The 23,567-nt window shown below is 49.8% G+C and overlaps 1 protein-coding gene across 1 annotated transcript in view; it reads left to right on the forward strand.

Moving 5' to 3' along the window:
* Zfhx3 (zinc finger homeobox 3) overlaps positions 1-23,567 on the forward strand; it is a 200,615-nt gene that overhangs the window by 137,853 nt on the left and 39,195 nt on the right. Inside the window, exon 4 of the mRNA XM_055621000.1 lies at positions 5,494-5,725. Coding sequence (XP_055476975.1) covers positions 5,494-5,725 — 232 coding nt within the window. The remainder of the gene's footprint in view (positions 1-5,493; positions 5,726-23,567) is intronic.

Here is a 23,567-nt window from a genome sequence, read left to right on the forward strand (position 1 = left end):
CCATCCATCCACCCACCAACCCATTCATCCATTCACCCATTCATTCCCGGAGTTTACCATCCGCCCACCCACCCGCTCATCGACCCATTCATTCCTAGAGTTTACCGTCCATCCATCCATCCATCCATCCATCCATCCATCCATCCACCCATCCACCCACCCACCCATTCATCCATTCACCCATTCATTCCCGGAGTTTACCGTCCATGTATCCATCCATCCATCCATCCATCCATCCATCCATCCATCCATCCATCCATTCATCCATCCATCCATCCATTCATCCATCCATCCCATCCATCCATCCACCCACTCATCCATTCACCCATTCATTCCCGGAGTTTACCATCCACCCACCCACCCGCTCATCGACCCATTCATTCCTAGAGTTTACCATCCATCCATCCATTCATCCATCCATCCATCCATCCATCCATCCATCCATCCATCCACCCACTCATCCATTCACCCATTCATTCCCGGAGTTTACCGTCCATCCATCCATCCATCCACCCACCCACTCACCCACCCACTCATCCATTCACCCATTCATTCCCAGAGTTTACCATCCGCCCACCCACCCACCCATCCACCCGTTCATTCCTAGAGTTTACCATCCATCCATCCATCCATCCACCCACCCACCCAGTCACCCATTTACCTGCTCGTTCACTTGCAATGCTGGGGATATAGAACAGCTCCTTAGACTCATGTTAGGAGGTTATTCCAATCCTGGGCCACATCCTAGCAGTAGAACTTTCTAACAAATGGGCCTTGGAGGACAGTCAAGGAAATCCTTCCTTGCATTCAAGGCTGCAGTTAGAGGGTGACTGCGTCCAGAAACTTTGGATGAACCTGGGTTTCACTGTCTGACATTAAGCTGGGTGACTTCTCTTTTTTTTTTTTTTTCCTCCCCTAGTTGGTCACCCTCCCTCAGTAGTCCTTTGCTGTCCATGCTGTTTTTCTACAGAGTGCTAAGAGGCATCTGGATTTCAGTCTGGGTGGCAGAGCCACACAGTGGCATTAGAATTGAAGGGCTCCTGTCCCCTGGTACCTGGCAGATGCTCTGAATTGCTGCTGTTGCTGCTGCTGCTGCTGCTGCTGCTGCTGCTGCTGCTGCTGCTGCTGTTTTTATCACCTGAATTCCCTGTTGTTAAGGCCCTGGCATTGCTCACCATGTTTCTCTGTGTGTAGTCTCACGTGTTGTAGATACTTACGAGACTCAAACCCAAACAAATCCCAACAAGTGGGCTCCACAGTCATCGTTCTGTGAGTCCCAGGGGACCGAGCACTGCACACTCACCACAGCCAAGGCTGTTGCTTTTGTTTTGTTCCAACCACACTTGTGACCTGACAAAGAAGACTAAGGAAGAAAAGGGAAAGAAGTAAAACAAAACTTGGGTCACCTCCTCCCCGACGGGAGAACTCCCATGATGGAGACGGAAAGTCCGTCGGGGGAATTCAGGATTTGCGTGGGAGGGAAATTTCCTGCCTGGCGAGGAGAGCAAGAAGTCTGAAAGGAGGTAGCTCTGTTATTGAGTGCGCCAGTGGGATTTGTGCCTTGGTGGATTCTTCATATATTACAGTGAATTTAATTAAATACATTGTGATCCCAATTGAGGGTATTCTAATTAGCTGGGTCAGGAACAAATTATTCTCCCTCCTCCTCCAAATGAAAACATCTCTGCTCTTCTGCCGGGGAAGGCATGTCCTTGGCCGCCTGGCTTGCCCCATGGAGTCCTCTTCTGTGTGGAGCCTCACCTGCTCCTGCTGCCTGGTATTAGGCAGGTTCCCAGGGTGGGACCCTGGGGAGAGGCAGTGCCTCCCCCTGCCCCTGCGAGGAAGACAGAACCTGAACAGCTGGGCCGAGGGGTTGACACACTCACGGCTGGGGAGTTACTGGATGGTGTGCAGGGCCCAGACAGGAATCAGAGTCTGCTGCAGGCCCTGGGTCCTTGTTGACTCCTGGCTGGACAAAAAGAGAAGTAACAGGAGTCAGGACAGGGTTTGTTACATGCAGGTAAGCACCCTGGTTGTAAAAGGAAAAGTGGACATTTGGAAATCTGATGGGAGGGGGTAGTCTGAGTGTGGGTGTGTGTGCGTGTGTGCCCTGTACTATTGTCAGTAAACGGGACTGTGGCTCAGGTCTCCTTGCTTCCTTTTATTCTTTCCTCCATGATTTGTGATGGGTGGCTATTTCCTTTTCCAAAATGGTTCTCCAATGGCAGACAAAAAAAAAAAAAAAAAGAGAGAGAGAGAGAGAGAGAGAGAGAGGCATTTCTGTGGTTTGCAATTTACCAACATGAGATTGTGAGCAGAACAGTTTTAAAATATATTCTTACCACTTTTTTTTTTTTTTTTTTTTTTAAAGCACAAACTCCCAGCATGTTTATTTCATTTCAGGATTTATGCAGCCTGACCATCCAAAGCCCCCAGGGTTTGAGGACAGAGGACAGTTTGACATCTCGTTTCTGTCCAGCCTTTTTTAGGTCTTATCTTTCTCTCTGGCTCAGAGACTTGGAAGGCCCAGCCATCTGGGATAGCACCTTCACCTCTGTGCTAAGATGCTGTGTTTCAAACTCAGTGCATCACTGCAAGGAAGTCCTCTTCCCAGGGGAGCCGTGGGAGTTAAGGCTTCTGGGAGTCTTGCTGGTTGGTGATGCCAGCGAAATCTCTTACCAGATGGAACACTCTGGACCCTTGTTGTTTTCCCTGTTAGCTTTTAGCCACTCGGTTTCAATTGACACTTGAATAAGTGATATTTGGTTAGTCTTTCTGACCTAGGATGGCAATTCTTTGCTCCCAGTTCCAGGTGACACCCTCATTCCCAGCAAGATTCCCCCCTGGGAAATGTAGCTTTTGCCAGGCCCAGGGGAAGAAGTTGGGGAGAATGGCCACCCCAGACCCTCCTCCTCCTCTTCCTCCTCGAGGTGTGGTCCCCACAAAATGTTGTCTCCTTGTGTACCCATTTAGTCTTCTGCTGAGTGTCGTCTTAGAGGAGAGACACTGGAGATAATGAAAAGAAGAAAAGAAAAGAAAAAAAAGAAACCCATATAGCAATTCATCTCCAGGAGGTTTTTATTGTTAGTTGTACTTTCTGTGACATTCCTATGGAGCTCTTGCAGGTTCTTCTGACTCCTGGCTGTGGACTTGCTCCAAGAAAGCTGTTTCTTACAGGGGCTTCATCTCCTCCCCCACCCCCGACCCCAAGACCCCAAGTGCTACATTTGACAGGGTTGAATGTCCCAGAGCAGTGCAGTTGGACTTTCTCACTCTGTGCCTGTGAGGCCCTGTGCATTTGTACCTGCAGGCTGGCCCAGGTTTTGTTTTGTTGTTGTTTGTTGGTTTGTTTTGTTTTTTCTTGCAAAGCCTCAGTTAGTTCTTGCGATGGAGGGCCTCTCTGGTAAATTCACCATGGTGCCAGTACCTTGTTGGTACACTCATATTTCTCCATCTGAAGCGCGTACAGACTTTCTGGATCTTTCTCACTCTCCTGGTGGAGATGAGATGTGAGCGTGAGAGCACAGACGCCTCAGGGCAATGTCATCAAGTAAGATGTGCTCACAGGGCCACTCTCTTTTCCCATCTCAGGAAGTACAGGGTGTTCCGAGAGCTCTGGCTTTGCCTCACCAGCTGGACAAGGAAGCTGTTCCTCCCCTTCCCCACAGGATCAGAAGCCACCATCAAGATATGTACACTGCTCAGGCCTTTTGGCATCAGGAAGGAGACTTCTGTCACAAGGCCAGCCCAGGGCTTTTGCTGTTTGTGTGTTCAGGCTCTGGTGACCAGAGTTGAAAGGTGAAGGAGGAGCACGAGCACGAGGGAAGGCCTATCAGTCACTCGAGCACGGGAGCCCCTCACATCAGTCGCACTTCTTCATCCCTGCTGGTGCTGCCTGTATGGTGTAGGGCCGGCAAGCTGGCGTCTGATTCTTTCTCTGCCAATAGCTGGGTTACTTGGGGGTCAAGCACTTAAGCTTTTTGGACCGTTTGCCTGCTTCGTGTACGCTGAATGGGAAAAGCCCCTCTTCCTGTCAAAACAGTCCAAAGGAAGAAATGTCCTTTCTACAGTAGGAGCAAATCAGTTCCCTGCTCCTAACCACCCACGGTCCTCCATTTCCTCCCAAGAGGTCTGAGAACATGGTGAATTTTGCTCTTGGACGACCTTCAATTCCTGAAGGTGCAGAAGTCTGGCGTCTGTGGCAGCTGCCATTCTTGTGCTTGTGCCTTAACCTACTGTGCTCCACTTCCTGTTGGCTCTCGGGCATCCGTGCTTCGGGATCAGTGTTGTGTCTGCCAAACAAAACAGAAAACGTAACTGGGACCAGTCATCCTGACCAGTGATGAACTAGGTGACCTTGCAATACTGCAACCTGGTTTTGTTCTAGTTTTAAGACATGAGCTCACCATGCAGACCAGGCTGGCCTCGAACCTCTCATCTTCCTGCTTCTCAGCCACCAGGTACTAGGATTATAGGTATGCACCATCATTCCCAGCTAGACTAATTTTAATTTAAAAACTTCTTTTTTCCCAGATGGTCTCATGTAGCCTACTCTTGCCCCACACTCACTATGTAGCCGAGGATGACCTTGAACTTCTGACCCTGCTGCTCCTACCTCCTGAGTGCTAGGATTACAGCTGTGCACCACTACTCCCTAAACTTCCTACTTGCTAGGAAAAGCGCCTACCAACTGAGCCATGTTAGCTCTGTCACTTTCAATACAGATAGGCTTGAGCTGTTTTTATTTATGGAAAGGCCAGACATGCCTTTGACTCTGTATGACTGACCCATACAGAGTACTGACAGGGTGATTGACCTTGAGCTGTCACCAGAGGGGTGTGGGGTGGAGAGTGGGGGAAGTTAGGGGTTGGGGCGTTGGGGTGCGCTTTGTCTGTAATGGTCCGGATCATCTTATTAATGGTCTCTGCAGGTCATAGTATCGGTGTCACTGTTGTTCAACCCCGATGTTTCCAAAAAGTCCACAGGTGTGTCTGTCAGTGGACCTAGCTGTGCTCTGATAAAACTTCATTGATGAAAACAAGACAGTGGGTCAGATTTGGTCTCAGGCCACAATTTGCCCTCCTCCGCTCTAAATAAAGCAGTTCACTCTGGAGTGTGAAAGGGTGAACGCTTTATAAATGTGTAATTCCGGGAAAGCCCTGCTAATGAACACCATTAACAGACACTGCGGAAAGCTACCTGGGAAGGGCCCATGTAGGAGGGACAAGTATGTGTGTGTGTCTGTCTGTCTGTGTGTATCAGCAAGCTATTTAACCCTCAGAGAGCTTCCAGGGAAGAGGACACTGGGAAAAAGGGAAACACCCAGGGGAAGGAGCCTTGGCAACATCCATCATGTCCCCCGAGTGCTCCCTAGTTGACACCCCTCTCACCTCGGCCAGGGCAGGGCAGGAGTGGCCTGTGCCTCGGTGTGCCGCGGCGTCCCTCGGGTGCCCTGACCACGGGAGTGAGTGTCCCTCTCCTTTGTCCCTGCAGCACCTGCAGCAGCACGAGAGCGGCGTGGAGGGCGAGAGCTGCTACTACCACTGCGTCCTGTGCAACTACTCCACCAAGGCCAAGCTCAACCTCATCCAGCACGTGCGCTCCATGAAGCACCAGCGCAGCGAGAGCCTGCGCAAGCTGCAGCGGCTGCAGAAGGGCCTCCCGGAGGAAGACGAAGACCTGGCCCAGATCTTCACCATCCGCAGGTGCCCCTCCACTGACCCAGGTGAGATGCGCCGCGAACAGGGGAGCCCCCCCCCCCCAGGCTGCCACCGAGGGCGGGCGGGCTTAGCGTGCCAGCGTGGCTGCTTCCGTGTCCGTCGCTGGCACCCCAGCCCCTGTGTCCTGGATGGAAGGAGCTCGGATTGGTGCGGTTTTCAGGTGTTCAGCCACAGAAGCAGGGCCACAGCAGGTCTTCCACCCCACCAGCCCTCGAGTTCTTGTGGCGCACACACTCTGGATTCTGTCACTTTCGCACACCGGCCCGGCACATGCTACTTGTGTGTCCTGCCGACCGCTCGTAGTAGCTTGTAGCCCCAAAGTCGGGGTTTCAAAACTGAACTTGAGAGAACGTCAGCTAACACCCATTGCAGGACCCTTAGCTGTATTTGAAAGTGACTTGTCCTGCCGGTACGGGCTTCTGGCTGCTTGTCAATTGTGATCCTGTTCAGGGTGCTGTTTCTTGCCTTCTGCCATCCCATCTATGGAGACCTTTTCTCTATCCCTTTCCCCCAGGTGACGCGCATTCCTAATGGGAACTCATTTGGTAGACTAACTTTTTTATTTTTATTTTTAATATATATATATCTATCTGTATATATGTGTGTGTGTGTATTAAACCTTTAATATAATATATATAATTAATATATATATTAAACCTTTCAAAACAACCAGGAAAGACAGGCCTGGTGGTACTGGCTTGTAATCCTGGCAGTGCCACAACTTCACAAGTTTCTAGGCCAGCCTGGACTAGGCAGTGAAACCCTGTTCCAAAAGCAAATAAGGCCTTCTTCATTCTTGCTCTCTAATGAAATCCTCATGGGTTTTGAAAGGGGAAAAATACCTTTGCTGCTCATCTCCAGCATGTTCCCACCATGCTGTCAGCTGCTCCTCCTGTAAGTAAGCCAGCCCACCAGGGGCGCCAGGGGCCTTCTAGAGACGTCCTGCTGGCCAGTGACAGGGTCATCCGCCCTGTCAGCAAGCCCTCTTCCTTCACTTGCAGGCTGTTTGTTTCTAGGACAGAGAAGGAGGCTGCTTCTCCTGACGCCTGCGGATATACGCTCATGGTTCTTGGTCCTCAGGACACGGGTGGATGTTGGACCCTGGCCCTCAGCGGCCTTAGCCTGCTGGCATGATCACATGTGCTGCAGCGTTCTCCTGGACGTGTCAGTGGTCCCTCCTCCTGGACACAGTGTTTCCCAGAACTCACTGGATTTTTTTTTTTGGGAGGAGTCCTCCATTTTCTATGATGAAGGGACCACATGTGAGCTTTTAGGCCCATCCTTCATCTCCTGCAGCAGCCTCTCAGCCGGTCAGCTTTGAGGGGTGTGGGTCATGAACCTCCAAATCAGGCACGGATTTGAATAGTTTTTCAGAGGTGAAGAATTTACATACACCTTGGGCGGGGGATGGCACAGCCCTCCCCCTACCCCATTCCCCATTCTCCAGGTTGGGACTGTGGTTTAATGTGCTTGTAGCTGCTTCCCTCGTTTTGACCCGTCTCTCTATTTCTCCGAGTGCTCCTACCACCATTTCCTGGACACCGGCTGGTGTTCTGAGCCGCAGCACAAGGGCTGCCCCAGTGAGCTGCTCTGGAAACCCTCCCATTCTAGCCCACCCATATGCCTCCTGCATCCCGTTATGCGAAGACCTCACGCACACAAGCACCATAGAGCTCCCCCACCCTGTAGATGCTGGAACCCACTTCTGCTCCACGTGCTCTCATAACACATGCCACCAACCTACAACACGACACATGCCCTCAAGCACAGCAGTGGCATACATACTGTGTTCACCTCCCCCCCCCCCCATGCCCCAGACTCTCCCCACTCCCACGGGTGCAGTGACGCTTTGTGCGCACACATGGCCACGGACGCTGCCCCTGGCTTCAGCCCCTGTAAGCCCTTTCGCTGTCCTCTCTCCCATTCCCCCTGCAGGCCTCCTCCTCCCATCTCTCTACCTACCTACCTTCAATTAGGATGAAGCAATAATTGGGGCTGATATTAATATTCAGTATTTTCATTATTATAACTCTATAAATATTAATCACAGCTGAGCCTTGTAGAGTTTTATAATTTCATTTACCTTCGTGTACAACTTTTTGTTTTCCCTGCTTTTCTAGGTACTCATGATTAATTCATGGCTTACCTAACACTGCCAGAGCAGGTATTCCCTAATCCCCGAGCGCTCTGTGCTCCGTTTGCCCAGTCAGCTTCATTTCCTCTCAGGGGCACCCCACTAAGCCCCTCCAAAGCCCCGGGTCCACCAGCTCCCCCGTCAGGATCATCCTATGTCTCCTTGGATGCCTTTCTCTTTTGAAGCAAAACCGCCATTCCCGCATGACAGGATGCACTCACAGCCCCGGATGTGAGGATCTCTCCTCTGCTGGGATAGTTCCATTTCTGTGAAAAGCATCTTCTCCCATGACTGGCAGTCCAGGGATGTGCTGTTGGCAGGGGCCAGGGTAATGGCTGTTCCTTGCAGGCCCGGGAAGTGTTGTCTCCTCTTCCCACGTGTTTCCAGGTAGCTGCTTTCCTGGTTGGAGTGTAAGGGTTTCATCTGCGAGGCTCCTGAGCACCTCTGACCCTGTCCCACTATGGGCGTGTACTCTGAGGGGCAACACTGAGAATGGGCCCTTGGGAACACAGTCCTGTCCTAAAAGTCTAAGGTTATTGTGTCCCCTGGCTGTGGGATCCCTGGGCCCACCAGGGTATTTTATTTTTTTTTCATCCTTAGTGTGGTCCTGCCCTGTCCCTTCCCCACTATTGCACTGTGCTATCATTTCACAGGATTTCCTTCGATGTCTTTTTTCACTCTTTAGTTCTCTCTTTCCACTCAGAATTCCCTTTTTATGAGCGAGGTGCCCCAAACTCAATAGCATAGAGCTGCCTTCTCCCTCAGGCCCGTGGAACGGAGTGGACAATCCCCTGCCTTCTAGGTGAGATAGCCCTGCACGACACCCACTCTGGCGTGGCTTTCTCACATGCTGCCTTCTGCCCTTCCCTTTCTTTTATGGAGTCTTAGCCTCGCCACCCTACGTATTCGAGCAACTCGAGTCAGGATGATAGGCCGTCTTTCCGAGTTTCAAAATCCTTTGGCCTCCAGTCATGTTGCTGTTCCGACAGCCCTCTCCCCACTCCCACACACAGGCCTCCTCCCACACACAGGCTCCAGAGCACTTCACCCTCCACAAAGGGGACAGACACATCATTAGGCAATACCCCAACATTAAGAGGAACACAGTTCTGTTTTAGAAAGCCCACATCTCGAAGCGGCAGCCTCCCTCTTTCCGGGGGCCCGCTCTGACAAACTTGAAAGAATGTCTTTAAGAAGAGGGACATTTGGGGCACGATAGGCCTCAGATATTTAAGATTGTCGGCTTCAGATTTGTAAACATGGATGTTGTCAGCACTTCCTGTCCTGTCCTCATTAAGAGAAAGATCAGGACGTGACCCACAGCGTTAGGAAGCCTCTGAGCCCCTTTCAGGTCCTCGCTCACCCCAGCCACAAGCCAGACGGTCCCATTAGTTGGTCCGGCTGCCTGGAGGCTGTGGTGCTGGCCTCCCATGACCTGGCTCAGCTCTGTAGTTCTGTCTCCTTTCTTCTGTCCTGTGGTCCGTGTCCCACAGAGCCGCACGAAGAAGCCTTCAGCAGTCAGTTTCTTTCCTTTGTAAGCCCCTCATCACAGACATCTTCTACAGTGGTCAGGACTCCCCCTTGCCTGCAAGGGCTGCAGGGCTGAACTCAGGAGTGACTTCCTCCGCAGAGATGACATTTCTTCCCAGTCTGTCTGTTGGGTAGCCCACCCATCCGCTGGTCAGAACCTGTTGGTTCAAGAAAGGAGCGGGCATGCAGGAATGTGTGAAGACTTGTCCTCATCCTTTAGAACAGTCTGATAATAGTTGGGATTGACCCCTGCTGTGATGGCACCATGGCCCACAGAGGTCTCAGCATGAGATTTTGCTCATGCAGGACCCCTGTCACAGGGTGGAGCTTGGTGGGCCGCTGTTTCCCAGGTGGCCCTGCTTCTCTCTGGTGTCTTAACCTTAAGTCAGCAGGCCTGCGGGGCTTTCCAGTCAGTGAGCTCTATTTCTGAGATAAAGTCTCTAGGAAACCCTGACAGGCCCAGAATTCACTGTGTAGACAAGGCAGGCATTGGGCCTACAGCAGTCCTCCTGCCTCTGCTTCTTAAATGCTGGGCTTGCAGACATACACCAGGCACGGCAAACTGTCTGCTGGAGAGGGAGTCCAGGATCACGCAGGCTGGCCTCAGCCTTGCTTGGTTGCCGAGGCTGGTCTTGTACACACTGTCTTCCTCCCGTTCACTTCTGAGCTTTGGCCTTACAGCTGTGTATCACACCTGGCTCCAAGTCCTGTGTTACATTCTTTCAAACCTCACTTCAAAGTGAAAACAGACACATACCTTGTACTCACACACGTGTGCCCCCACACATACACACATAAACACATACACATACACACATCTCACCTACACAGACACCACACACACGCACACATACACACACAGCACACACACATCACTTACACTCACCTCAGCTCCACACAAATGCACACACCACATACAGACACGTACCACACACGTGCACCACATAGACGCCACACAGCACACATACAAACCACACGCACATATACCACAGGTACACACATATCTCACACACACACACACACACACACACACACACACACACACACACACCCCACAGCGCATTGGGGATAAAACTCGCGGTTAGAATACTTGCCTGACATGAACAAAGTTCTGAATTTGGTCTCCTACTGGGTGAGTGGCAACCTGCCTCCCAGGTATGGCCATTTTCCCATTCCCTTAGAAATCTTTGTTTCTACCTGGAGTTGTGGTTATCAGCTTAAGCGTTTTATTTGTGTTTGTTTTTGTTTTTCTAGAAGAACAACTGGCCTCTTGATCTGCCTGGGCTTTGGTCTTTTCATTTCACGTCTGTCTGCAGGCAGGAGCAGGAAGCCATTATCATGAGCTTTCTCAGTGACTGACATCAACTACTTGCTTTGTCTTGACTGACCAAAAGCTCTAGAAAGATCGGAAAGCTCACATAGGCATGCCATTTGTAGGATTCAATTCCTGGTTTGCTTATTAAAAAGACATTTCTGGCTCCTGGGAGAAGCTGTCGTTAATTTGCTTTATCAGTGCCGTAAGCTTAGAGAATATAAGAGGCCCTTTGTGTTTCTGCTCTTGGCCTGTCCTTTCTTCCTCCTCCTCCTCCTGGCTTCCCTCTTATCCCTCTTGCCTTAGCTCCTTTTTCTTTTCATATAGACAGAGATCTCCAAGCTTTGTGCACTTATAATTTAATCAAATTGTCACTCCACTGAAGGGTGACACAGTTATCTATTGTTGAGTTGGGGGACACAGTTGACGTCTTTCTCGGCAGTGGCTTTCTGGGGTCAGGGAAGTGAATGCAGCTGGCCCGTTGATGAGGTGTGTTTGGTGGCTGTCTTTATTCATTGGCTTCTTGGAGGCTCTCTTCTCTCCAAGCCACGTTCCAGCGAGCGCACTGAAACTCACACAGCCTCAGCGAATGTTGCCCGGCATCCGGCGTTTTCATTTGGCTCTGTTTTCAGAATCGGTGGGAGGCTGCCCTTTCAACATGAAGCGCATCATTTTTACTTTCACAAAAATAGCTAAATTATATGCAATTTCAGTATAATTTTTCTCACAGCGCTAAAATACGTTGCAGCCCTCTCTTCGCATCGGAAGCTCTGTTTTCATGAGGCCTCTGCTCTCTCTCTTCCCTTTTGCCTGGTCTCTGTTGACAGGGCTGCGGCTGAAGCATGCCCAAGTCAAAAAGTTCACAACTGGGGCGGCTTCTTGCCCGAGTATCCGGAGGAGTGGCACTGGCAGGACTTCTTCTGTGTTGAATGTGGTCTCTGGACATAGACTGTAAAGTTTGAGGTGTGTCTTAGACAGACGGCACTGTGCATCAACAGAACCAGAGACTCACCACAGCGCAGACCCAAGTTTACAAAATCAAATATAGCTCACTGTTTTCAAAGAAACGTTTCCCTTAAGCCTTTCCAAAAAGCCTTGCTCAAGCAGAGTTTATTAGTCGGTGCCCCTGGCAGTTTCCCGGGAGGGATCTGTTTATGTGGCACCAAACAGCACCAGGCCCGTGGCAAGAGCTCAAACTGGTGACGCCCGTTAATTGAGATTCTCAGCCAGATCGCCTCCCAGAGTGGCAAAAATTAACTCTCCACCGGCTTTTATTCACAGAGCTGGTCTTCTGTGGTGGGTACAGAGCCTTCGCGGTTTGGTTCCCATCTGATGCACTCTACACCCACCTCTGGAGGCCAGGAGTGGTTCTCAGAGTGTTCGTGGCCTTGTTTTTCTGTTGGAACAGAGTTCTTGATTTGCCTTAATTAGTCCTCTAACAATCTACAAAGGTCAGTGCCAATTGCCTGCTCATTTACATTTGTAATTGTGATGGCTTCTGATTACATATTCCTTCTGTCAGTCCTTCCTCTGAGGATATGCTGGAGTCTCCAACCCCCACCATCACCCCCCCCACACACACACACACACATGCAGGCCCGTGCACACTCATGCGCATCCCATCTCCATGAAAACCAAAGCTCTAATTCCGCACGCTCGAGCCTTGTGTGGCGGTAGTCCTGGGTATCGCTGTCCGGTGGAAAAGGCACCTTGAGAGGCTCTTGTCTGTAAGTTGGGGGACATAATGAAGCCAGAGTCAGGGAAATGACGTCAACACCAGGGCAGAACTGCGAGAGCCATTATCCAGGAACCTTCTGGAACTAGGTAATTAGGGGCAATTAAACTTTCCTGCTGGCTCCCTGCAAACTGTGCTAATAGCCTCATCTGTTGGAAGGTGGACATGAGCAAGGGGTGCTTCGATGCTGTCACATAGTCCTGGCCTGGAAGGGTCCCTCTGGAAAGTGTGTGACGTCACCAGGAGCACCACCACGATGTTGGTCCAGGGTCCGCAGCTTCCTGTGCTGTTTTCACTCGCCAGGACTCCTCCTTCTCTCTGTAGAACTTGTCTTAGCTTCAGGAGTCGTGGGTGCAGAAGGTCTCACCCATTCATCCCTTCTTACTTTGTGATAGATTATTCACCCCTTACTTTCTCTTCTGTGGGTTGATTGGTTTTGTGTGTTTGTGTGTGTTAGTTCATAGTCTCACACAAGGATTACAGCTTAGCCTGTCCTTGGCTGGCTCTCTGTCATTCCTTCCTCTTGAAGGATACCCTGTTGTGTGCCCCCGTGGCCACCAGTGGGCCCACTCTGAGAGGCCCAGCACCGTGGCTTTTCTCTACCAGGGTGCCCGTACCAAGTGACATCAAGAAGAGAAGAAAAGGGTTTGGGGGGAATTACACTACATCATGGTGCTTACCGGAGTTAGGCGAGGCTTAGTAGGATGTATGGTGGTGTAGCCCAAACATCCCTGGGATCCCAGCTCGCAGACACAGGCTCCCCACAACAGAACCAGAGAACACTGTTTCACCCTAAGCGTTACTTTAGTGAAACTTTATCTCAGTCTGTCTCTCACAGCCTAGGATGAGGGCTGTCTGGGGAACTTGAAACTTGGAGACTTGTTCCTGAAGGGAACATGGAGAGCTAGAAGTATTTTTACTAGGATGAGAGTCGGGGGTCCTGTCCTTGGGTTTCCATGTGAGGGAGGGACCTTGTAACATCAGCACCCGAATTGGGACGCAGGGGCCATCTTCAGCTGTCCCAGCACGTGCCCAGATTCCTCCTGTACTAACCCCCCAGTCCAGCCTCTGCAGTTAACTCCTTTTGTGTTTCTCCATTGTACTTTTTTTTTTTTAAAGAGAAAAAAAATGTATACTTGGAGATGGCCAGAGTGTCCATTTGTGGGGCTACTTACATCCCATCTGAAACTTGTTCCCAGCCTTGGTAGGGGGCCTGTGGAGAACCGGAGCACAGACCCCTGCTCACGGAAATAGCTCAAAGGCTTTTCCTGGATATGCAGATATTAAGGAATCCCTTCAAACTGTGACCCGATTATGAGAACCACAGTCCAAATGATCCTCTTTCCTCTCAAACCTAGACGGCCATTGGGAAATTTTGTGGCCTTGAAATCAACATAAGCATTGCCTCTACTTCCCTGCCCACTGGTCTCTCAGGTCCCTGGAGAGCCACCAGAGAGCTTCTTTGGATCCTCGATCAAAACTCAAGTTTCAACAGCAGAATATCAGTTTATCTATCACAGCAGCCAAATTGCCGGTGTTTCACAGTGACATGCAGGCCAGGGCTGCTTCAGTGCAGACTTAGGAAATAATCTGGGATGGGAGGCGGGACAGCGCAGGTTTCCTTTTTGGTAACTCTAGGCTTCCAGTAGAGTCAGCCAAGGCGTGCATGGGTTGCATTTTCCGGGACTTCGTTAGGCTTGTGTCTTGAATGGTCAGTAGCCACTGGCTGCCTGCTGTCCACCAGGCTGAATGGACTCTGTCCCTCTTGCCTTCTGAACTTTCCACTTTCTTTCTCAGAATGAAAGAGAAAGGTATTTAATCTTGAAAGAGAAGGTATTTAATTTTGGTTTTCCCACTTACATCTCTTCCCATTAGCAGTTTTGAAGGATTCTGAAAGGACTCTATAAGGATAAGTTGGTTTAGAGGAGATGATTGAGGCCTTTTTATAGTTTGATTTTTCATGGCTATCTTGAGGCCTTTTGTGTGTATTCTAGTAAAAGGAGCTCTTTCTTTCTTTCTTTCTTTCTTTCTTTCTTTCTTTCTTTCTTTCTTTATCTATTTATTTATTTTTTAAAGATTCTTGACCTCTGTTTTAATTAGAATATTAAAAACTGGGCAGCATGCAGTTTTCTCAGAACAGGCTCCTCTGATGTTGTAGTCCCAAATTTTATCCAAAATTGTCATACAATTTGGTCCTTCCCAGAGTCATTTTCTAGGCTGGCGTGTGATAGCAACCATCTCTAATTCTTCCCTATCTTATTCTTACCTGTTTTTTTTTTTTTTTAAGATTTATTAGTTTTTATTTTATGTCTACCTGTGAGTACCTGCACATGGGTTTGCAAACCACATGTGTGAGAGACTGCACGTGTGCATGTATACCACATGTATGCCTGCTGCCTGCGGGCACCAGGTCTCCCAAAAATAGAGATAAGTGATTCCGAGCCACATGATGTGGGTGCTGGGAACTGAACCCCGGTCCTCTGGAAGAGCGTTACACATTCTTATCCTCTGAGTCACCTCCCTAGCCCCACAACCTTCTTCACATAAGGACAGATTGGGTGAAGGCCCATCCTGAAGTCTTCACGGTAACTTCATCACTTATGGGAAAACCTCCTCTCAAAGTAAAGGCAGGTTTTGAGGTCGTGGTGGTTAGGGCTTGAGCTTAGGCATGAGGGGAGAGTACAGTTTGTCTGGCTTTGAGGTCGGCTGCCACTTGGTAAAGCTTTTCTGCTGCTATTCAAGAGAGTAGAGGGAAAAGCCAAGGGAGGGTGGCAGGGACCCTCACCACAGCCTCTCACAGAGCTGGGGCTCCTCCCAGGCCCTCCCCAGCTTCCCACCGTCAGCACAGTGGCAATATGCAGCCTGGCGTCAGAACAGTGGAGAAAGTTACTTGGCGAGGACGAGACCAAGCTGAAAGCTTTAAGCAGCAGGTCAGATCTTGGCTCTCCAAGCATGTCTCATGAATCTTCTTCCACCTGTCCTGATGGGGCCCTCTCAAGCCTTCTTTCTGGCCCCCCCAGAGGATAGCCAGCCCCACCCGAGAGTGTTCTGATCCCTGTGCGATGAGGATGAGTACGGTTGGCACCTGCCCACACATGCTTTGAAAGAGTGTACACTGGATTCAGGCTAGAGTTTGATGGCCCTGGTTTCCTTGCCTCCACCAGCCCCCCCGCCCCGCCTTGCCACATTCTGTGCCTGTTAATAGAATTCTATGTGTTATAAATAGGCTGGATTTCCATCCAAAGGAATTTAGTGGCTGAGAACTTAAGTCCCCCTCCCTTTTTAAAAAATATTAAATACAGTATTGAGTGATTGATTGGTGGGGTGTGTGGAGGTCAGAGGACAATGTGTCTGAGTTAGTTTTCCTGTTTCCTCATCTAGGTTCCTGGAATCAAGTTCAGGTCATCAGGAGTGGCAGCAAATGCCTTCCCCCAAGCAAGCCATTTCTCTGGCCCTTTTCTTGGATTTTATCCTTTTGTGTCATATCCTCTAGAAGGAAGGAAATTAAAATCTGAGGCTGAGAGAGAGTCTTAGAAGGCCAGACAGGAGCCTAGGAATTAGCAAATCTGAGGAAGGGTATAAATTGGATACAGGAAGGAAGATTAAAAAGTGAAAAAGAAAAAAAAATGAAGAAGAAACACAAAAGGAAAAAAGACTGTAACCTATGTATTTTTTATTGAGATGCAATTGGAGCATGACGTACATATATGGAGCATGGCATGGTAATTCTATGCCCACATGCAGCACATAAAGGTGGAATGTGGGCTTTCAGTATTTCTGTGCCCTGCAGACATGGGTCATTTCTTTGTGTTGGGAACTTTCAGACTCTTCTGTTCATCTTGAAACACATCTCTCCTTGCTGCGGACAGTTGTCACCCACTGTCCTATAGCAGGCCAGAGCTAGTTCCCCTGTTCTCACAGTGTCTGGCCGGCCCACATCTTGGCCTTCTACACCCACCACTGTCCTCTCCTGCTCCACTGTGACACGAAGGCAGGGGGTGATGTCTGCCTTTTTGTACTATTCTCACATAAAAACCCAAGGCCGGAAAGCTGTGGCCCAAGTCTAGAGCTCAAGCTCTTTTGTCCTGCAAACCCTGGCGCGCTGTCTTCTAGATGGCCATACTGCTTTGGAGTCTGGGGAATCAGCCAGGAAGGAGAAAAGTAGCTTGGGTATTCCTCGTTGGGAAAGAGGCAAACACTGAATAGATAGGGGATGTTGGTTACCAGTGGCATGGAGACTAATGGCAAATTATTCTAGATACAGGGCTCAGAAAAGGCCTGTAGTGGGAGGTGACAGTAGGGCTGCCTGGAAAGGGAGGATGCTGCCCAGGGGCTCAGTAAATGCAGGCAAGGTTGACTGGAAGAACAGGAAAGCAGGCAGAGGCTGGAAAGCAGGGAGTGACCTAGGGAATGTGGCAGAGCATTGGGTCCCAGGCAGGGCATGGGAGTGAGGCTGTGTTGACTGAATTCACTCCAGTCAAGAAGTGAACTCACCAGAAAGCCAAGCAATTACCCCTGTTGAAGTTAGAGTGTAAATGTGGTCAGTATGCCTCAGTCAGCTCGGGTGTGAGTTATGGCCCTCCTTTCCCCTCTCACCCTGAAGTCCTCCATTAAAAGGAGCTTCTTTAGACAGGGTTAGGACAGATGCCATCAAGTGCCTCATCTCCTGGAACCTGGAAAATGGGGTAGCTGCAAGGAGAAGGGTCCTCGTGTCAGCTCTGAACAGCGAGGAGTCCACACACATGTCCATCGGGGACCAGAACAGATCTGTGGGGTTCTCTGCTTCAGGCCAGAGCTTGGCTATACTCCCCCAACCCCCCAAATACAGAATCCTTACTGGGCTCCCCACTGCCTAAGCATGAAGCATGAGGAAGTCTTCTGTCTCAGCCTTGAAGATGAGTCACCTGCCACCGTGCAAACAGAGGTCCCGACAAATCAGGACAGCACTTGGCTGCCCTATGCTCAGCCTCTGCCAGCCACCAGCTGCCCGCAGTCGTGGCATACAGGACATCTTGGGATCTGAAGCATCACCTGTGTTTCCAGGGCAGGATTTCATGTCTAAAACCCCGAGGGAGCCAGAGTTCTAACACTCTGCCCTCTTAGTGTGCCCAGGGCTGTGTGACCAGAGGTCATGATCACATCTGGGTGCCTGATAACCTACCTCTGACTTCCATGCCGAGCCCCGCCAGGCAGGGCTGATATTAGTCTGCAGCCGTTTCATTCCTTGGTGGCCACGTGCCCAGACCCCAGGCAGATCTGAGGACTTCCTCAGAACACATAAGACCGGAGAGATTTGTGCCCTAGCCTACTGTTTTGTCTGGCTTCTTCCCTCATCAAGAATGCAGACTGGGATTTTGGAGGTCTAGATTTTTGGGTTTTCTGAGGGGATCTATGTCTTCTAGTCACTTGCTTAAGGGTCTTTTTGCGAAGATCCTGGGAGAGAAGGATGCTGGCATCCATCCTGGACGTCTGGAAAGAATGCTTCCACCACACCTGTCTGCCGTGTGTGAGGACAAATTTAATTTGTTTCAAAAATGTAGCCCCAGGCAGCCCTTTTTTTTCTGTTTGTTTCTTTATGGGGAGGGGGAAAAGAATTGAGAAGCAGCAGCAAGCTTGTGGTCTGACCAGCCAGCAGAAGGGAGATTATCTCTAAAGGATATGAAAGGTTTAATCATTTTAATTTTGTTTTTATTAAAGTTCATCATAACTCTTTCCCTTCCCCCAACATGCCCTGGTAGAACAAAAGGAGGTAATATAAATACACAGAAACCCCCAAGTATTTGGCTAAGGAAAGAAAAAAAAAGCTCCTTTGAGTGATGCCCTGAGGAGTTGGAAGTGACTTCATGGCTGGGGGGTGGCAGGCTGACCAGGGCAGGCCGTGACAACCCCAGCCCGTGCCCAGCGCCTCACCATGTGTCCAGCCCACCTCCAGCAGGGTAGCATGGTCTGCGCTTCTGTTTTGTGGGAGCAAGAAATTCCAGGTACTGGCTCATCCTATCTTGAGATATATGTGTGTGTGTGTGTGTGTGTGTGTGTGTGTGTGTGTGTGTGTGTGTAAATAAGCCCAGCTCCTCAAAACAGTTGTTGCTGAAGAAGTTAAAGTTTACCAAGAGCCAGAAAATCTGCTTGCATGAGCTCCTAGAACCTCTGTTGTTCCGGTGAGATATTTAAACCCAGATCCTTTGAGGACATCCCTCAGACAGTCTTCAGTTTCCACATACAGAAACTCTGGTGTGTTTTCCTGTTGTGAAAGGGGGAGAAAATAAATAAATAAACAGATAGATAGGTAGGGTAGGTAGATAAGCAAGCGGTTTTCGAAGTGTCTTCACATGCAGATGAACTGGTCACATTGGTTCTAAGAGGTGTCCCTTCCACACCGTGGCTCTGGAACCCATATGCAGCCCATCTCCTCGCCCGAGAACAGTAGAATTGTCTTGAACATTCTGCTGTACCACGTCGGGAAACTTGGGACATTTTAGATAACGTAATAAGCATCGGGTTGACGCACCATCATCTGGCTTTGACTGACCCGAGCTGGCGGTGCCGCCAACCCTCCTCCATATCTGCATCAGGACCACTTTGTACATCCTCACTGTTACGGCCAGCCACCCGCCCATCAGAGGGCAAGCAGCCTTTCTAATGGCTGCTCCCATTCAAGCCCAACAAACCACATCAAGGCTTTTACCTATAATAAGCAACCTGGACCCTGGCAGGCTATGTGGACGGTCGCATACTCTGTCACGGTTTCTGTCAGCCTTTCCATGGGGCCCCTCCCACCAAGCCTGTTGCTCCTGCCACGATCTTAAGGTTGCCGCTCCACTGAGTTCCAGGGAAGAGGGAATGGCAAAGTACTATCCTCCATCTGGGCTTGAATCTTTAAAACATTCTACCGGAACCCTGTCCTCTCCCTTGCCTAGCGATCCACTGGGCATTTGGGCTGTGAATCTGTTGTCCCTTTGCAGGGCTCAGGCAAACCATTTCTCCCTGCTGAGAAAGGGACTGGAGCCTCGGGTGTGCGTGCACCTGGCTGGCTGTGTGAGCCTGGGGTGCGAGTGAGCCTGGCAGGCCCAACAGCATGGGCGTCTATGAAATTGATCTGGGCCGGCTATGGCCAAGTTTGTCTTTGCCCCAGAGTTGGAAGAACACCAAAAACAAGCAGGTAGGCCCAGCTCATTTTCTGCAGGATTCCCAATGGGAGTCCATGAGCCTTGGGTGAAGAAGAGGTGGTCCCCACAGCAGCCTTGTTCAGGACTCAGGGTGTCTCTGCAGAATTTGACTGAACGCCTGTAAAAATCCTGGTGTGCCTGAGTCCTTGGGACCTTAGTTTTGAAACTGTGTGGGATGAGTAGGGACCAGCACTGTTTCCTGTCCCCAGGCCTTCATCTGTGGACTGCAGAGACACCCTGAGTGGTGTGCTTAAGGTGGGAGTTTAACTTCTTATACAGCTTGGGAGGAGGTCAGTCAGACACCGAGGGGAGGCTTCGGCAGGCACTGGCACGGGGTTTCGGTCAGCCTTTCCCTGGAGCCCCTCCCACCAAGCCTGTTGCTCCTGCCATTATCTAAAGATTGCCGTTCCACCGAGTTCCAGGAAAGAGGGAATGGCAAAGGACCACTATGCTCCATCTGGGCTTGAATCTTTAAAACACTCTCCCGGAACCTCCTCTCCCTTGCTCGCTTATTGGCTGACGCTGGGTGATATGACTGCCATTGGACGTCCATCTCGACACAGTTCTTCACCGCAGGAACTGTGCCCTGATTAAGGCCAGTGTTCAGATGGCAAACAGCAGTTATTAGGGAGGCAATTATAGCCCCAGCCATGCGTCTTCTGGAAGATAAGGAGAGGATTACGTAAACTGTGTCCCGATTAGGTGATGGGAAATCTAGGTAGCCATTAGAAGCAGTGTTGTAGATTAATATTTAAGGATATGGTAGACAGCTCTGTAGGCAGAGGAAGACATGAAACCATGTGTAATTGTCTTCATTTCCTTTCAAATGTATATAAATATACTGCAATATTACAACTGATTGTGGTCGGATTTTATTTCCTTCAGCAATCCACTCCCCCCACCCTCCCCACACATTTTCAAGATGACTCAACAATAGGCACTTACTCATTTTATGATGGGGGTGGGGGGGCAAACTTTTAAGCAAAAGAAATTGAGACTCTGGTGATTACTACCTTATATGAAATATACTTGATGGAAAAAAAAATAAAACGAGTAATAAAGGGGAAAATCCATAAGCATGCAGCGATAATGGAATGGTGGTGGGTAGCTGGAGAGCTTCGGGTTCATCAAGAACAAACCCCATCACACTAATGAGGCGAAATGAGTTAACGTCCATGGGTCCCCCTTGAAGAGAGCTGTCGTACACATGCAGATTGTGTGCACTGGGGATACTGTAGGGGCACCAGCGGGACCCCTTTTGCAGGCGTGGTATGCCGAGCCCTGCAGCTGTGTATCAAGCCCCTGCTGGTTGCTGTGAAGGATGTAACACGGAAGAAGTGGACCCGTCTGCGCCCCCTTTCTGAGCAGGGCAAATAACCTTATCTTTCGTGGGCGTGAGGAAGTTTGGGTCTGGGTAGCAAGGAAGTGCCGAGGAGAGGGTCAGCCTGTGTCTGGATTGATGAATAGGGGCAGGCAAAAGAAGACCTGGGTTGTGTTTGAGACCTCAGGAGCTTGGTCAAATCCCACCGAGCAGGGTATTTCAGCTAAAGAAAGGATTATGAACAAAGACCCCAAATTATCCCCTTTTCTTTGGTCCTCTATTTTCCCTTCTGCCATTTGGAAGAGACAAACTTATTCAAAATAAGTTCTCCTGAACATATCCAGGATCCCGAAGGATTTTTTTTCTCATGTGTATAAACCCCTACCAGAAGAAGGACTGAGCTGTGGACAGCATGCTTGGATCTCTGGGCTCCCGTGGCGGGGCCTGCAGGGGCTTCCCAAAACACTATCTCACGTGGAAGCAACAGTGAGTGAAATTTGTGTGAAATCTAGAATGTGTAATGCACATAATGCAAATTTGTGACTAGAGACAAACGTATAGTCGATCTAGAGATGCCAAGAGCCCCGTTTTCCGTCTGTGACTTCTTGGAACAGTGGTAACGTTGAGAGAATCTCCCTCACAGAAAAGTGATGCCAAGTAAAGGAATGTCACCCAGAGGTCCCACAGATGGAAGCCTTCCCCACCGCCATTGCGCTTTCTCCCTCGTACAGTCTCTGGCACCCTGAGCACACACCTAGGGGATGTTCCATGTGTACAGAGCATCCATGTATGCTCTCGGATAAATACACTTACTGTTTTAAAAGTATTTCAGAGTAAATTTTCGGCACAGCGCTCCTAGCTAATGTCCATTTCCTAAAGGCAGGATTGTGTTGTTTCACATAGCCAGAGACGAATTACCCAAATCAGAGAGCACCGATACAAAGCCATTAGTAATCTGAAAGATCTCAGGTGCGGGCTGTTCTTATGTGTTGCAGCTCTTTAATCCCTGCAGTGGTGCCTCAGCCCTGGCCCCGGTTGTTTGGATGCTTTCCTTTGGATTTAGGTTTGTCTGGCGTTTCCTTCTGGTCAGGCACAGTTTGGTGGGTGTTCTAGAAAAGATGGTTTTGCTGTCCTTCCGGGCCAGGCTGTCAGGAGGCGCATGGCCCTGACCTGTGTCCTCATCAACAGCTTTGGCTTGTGTCGCCAAGCTTTTTGATTCCTTCTAGAACACTCCATCCCTGTGTCTGCTTCTCATTTGCTGAGGATCCGGTGCGGAGATACTTGGAGACTGTTTGATGTCTGAGTGGGACTGTTTGGAGAAGGTAGACGTTAGTGAAAAATCGATAGATAGTTGACAAATGAACATAGTCACGAAGGTTGTTCTTCGCTGGCAGTCCATCGGTCACTTTTTCTAGGAGTCTAGTAAAAGGAATGATGTTCTAAGGTGATTTGAGTCACTGAGAGTGCACGTGAGAAATGGTGAATTTGGATGCCCTAATAAACCATTATGGACAGTAGTGTGCTTGACAGAAGAGCACGAAACCCCAGGTTGGATCCCCTACACCCAGACACACTGTGGGTGTGGTGGTGTGAGTCTGGAACTCCTGGGCTGGGAAACAGAGCCAGGTGCATCTGTCTGGCTGGGATGGTGAGCTCTATAGTCACTGAGAGACCCTGTCTCAAAACAACAAACAAACAAACAAACAGTGAAAGCCTAGAGAGATGGTTCAGTAGCTAAAAAGGCTACTAAAGGTGTGCCTTTGATCCCAGCACTCAGAGGCAGAGGCAGACAGCTCTCTTAGTTCGAGGCCAACCTGGTTTACCGAGCTAGCTCCAGGATGGCCAGGGCTACACAGAGAAACCCTGCCTTAGGAAAGAGTGGGCTGGGAGCTCTTGCTGCTCTTCCAGAGTACAGGAGTTTGGTTGCCAGTACCCACCAACCACCTGTACTCTAGCTGCAAGGGATCCGACGCCCTGTTCTGACCTTTGTGGGCACTCACTCACATAGGCATGCACATGTAATGCTTTACAGGCTCAGCAGTCAACAGTGTGTATCACTCCTCCAGAGGACCTGCGTCTCACTCCTGTCAGGTGGCTCACAACCCCAAGAGGTTTGACACCTCAGGTATCTGATTAAAAATAAAAATTAAAGAACAGTAAGGTGGAACATAATAAAGGGAAATGCCAACATTGACTGCTGGCTTCCTAAGCATGCACATATGCACGAGGGAGCTTTCTTGCAGAAACATCTCTCTCTCACACACACATACACACACTCCCTCACTCACAAACCCCCCCCCCCAAAAAAAAAAAAAAAAAAAAAGGCCAGGGCTCAATTAGCCTGGTCTTAGGAATATGAATGTTGCCATAGTAATAAGTTAAGGAAAGGAAACACACAGGCTGACATTGGTGTGCTGTGGATTCAGTGAGCCAGTGGCTCTGGTGGATACAGGGCCGGTCCCCGTGGGGAGCAGGTAGCCGTGTTGAGCAATATAGGAGGAAAGTGGGGTTTTGGAAGCCAGGCCTACATTGAGCATTTCTAGTTCCCCTCAATCTCCCAGGGTCTTTCAATGAATTTGGTGAACTCTCCATTAAGCCTTAAACACACACACACACACACACACACACACACACACACACACACACACA

The sequence above is a fragment of the Psammomys obesus genome, unplaced genomic scaffold, assembly GCF_907164565.1.
Source record: "Psammomys obesus unplaced genomic scaffold, mPsaObe1.curated_primary_1811, whole genome shotgun sequence".
Lineage (NCBI taxonomy): Eukaryota > Metazoa > Chordata > Mammalia > Rodentia > Muridae > Psammomys > Psammomys obesus.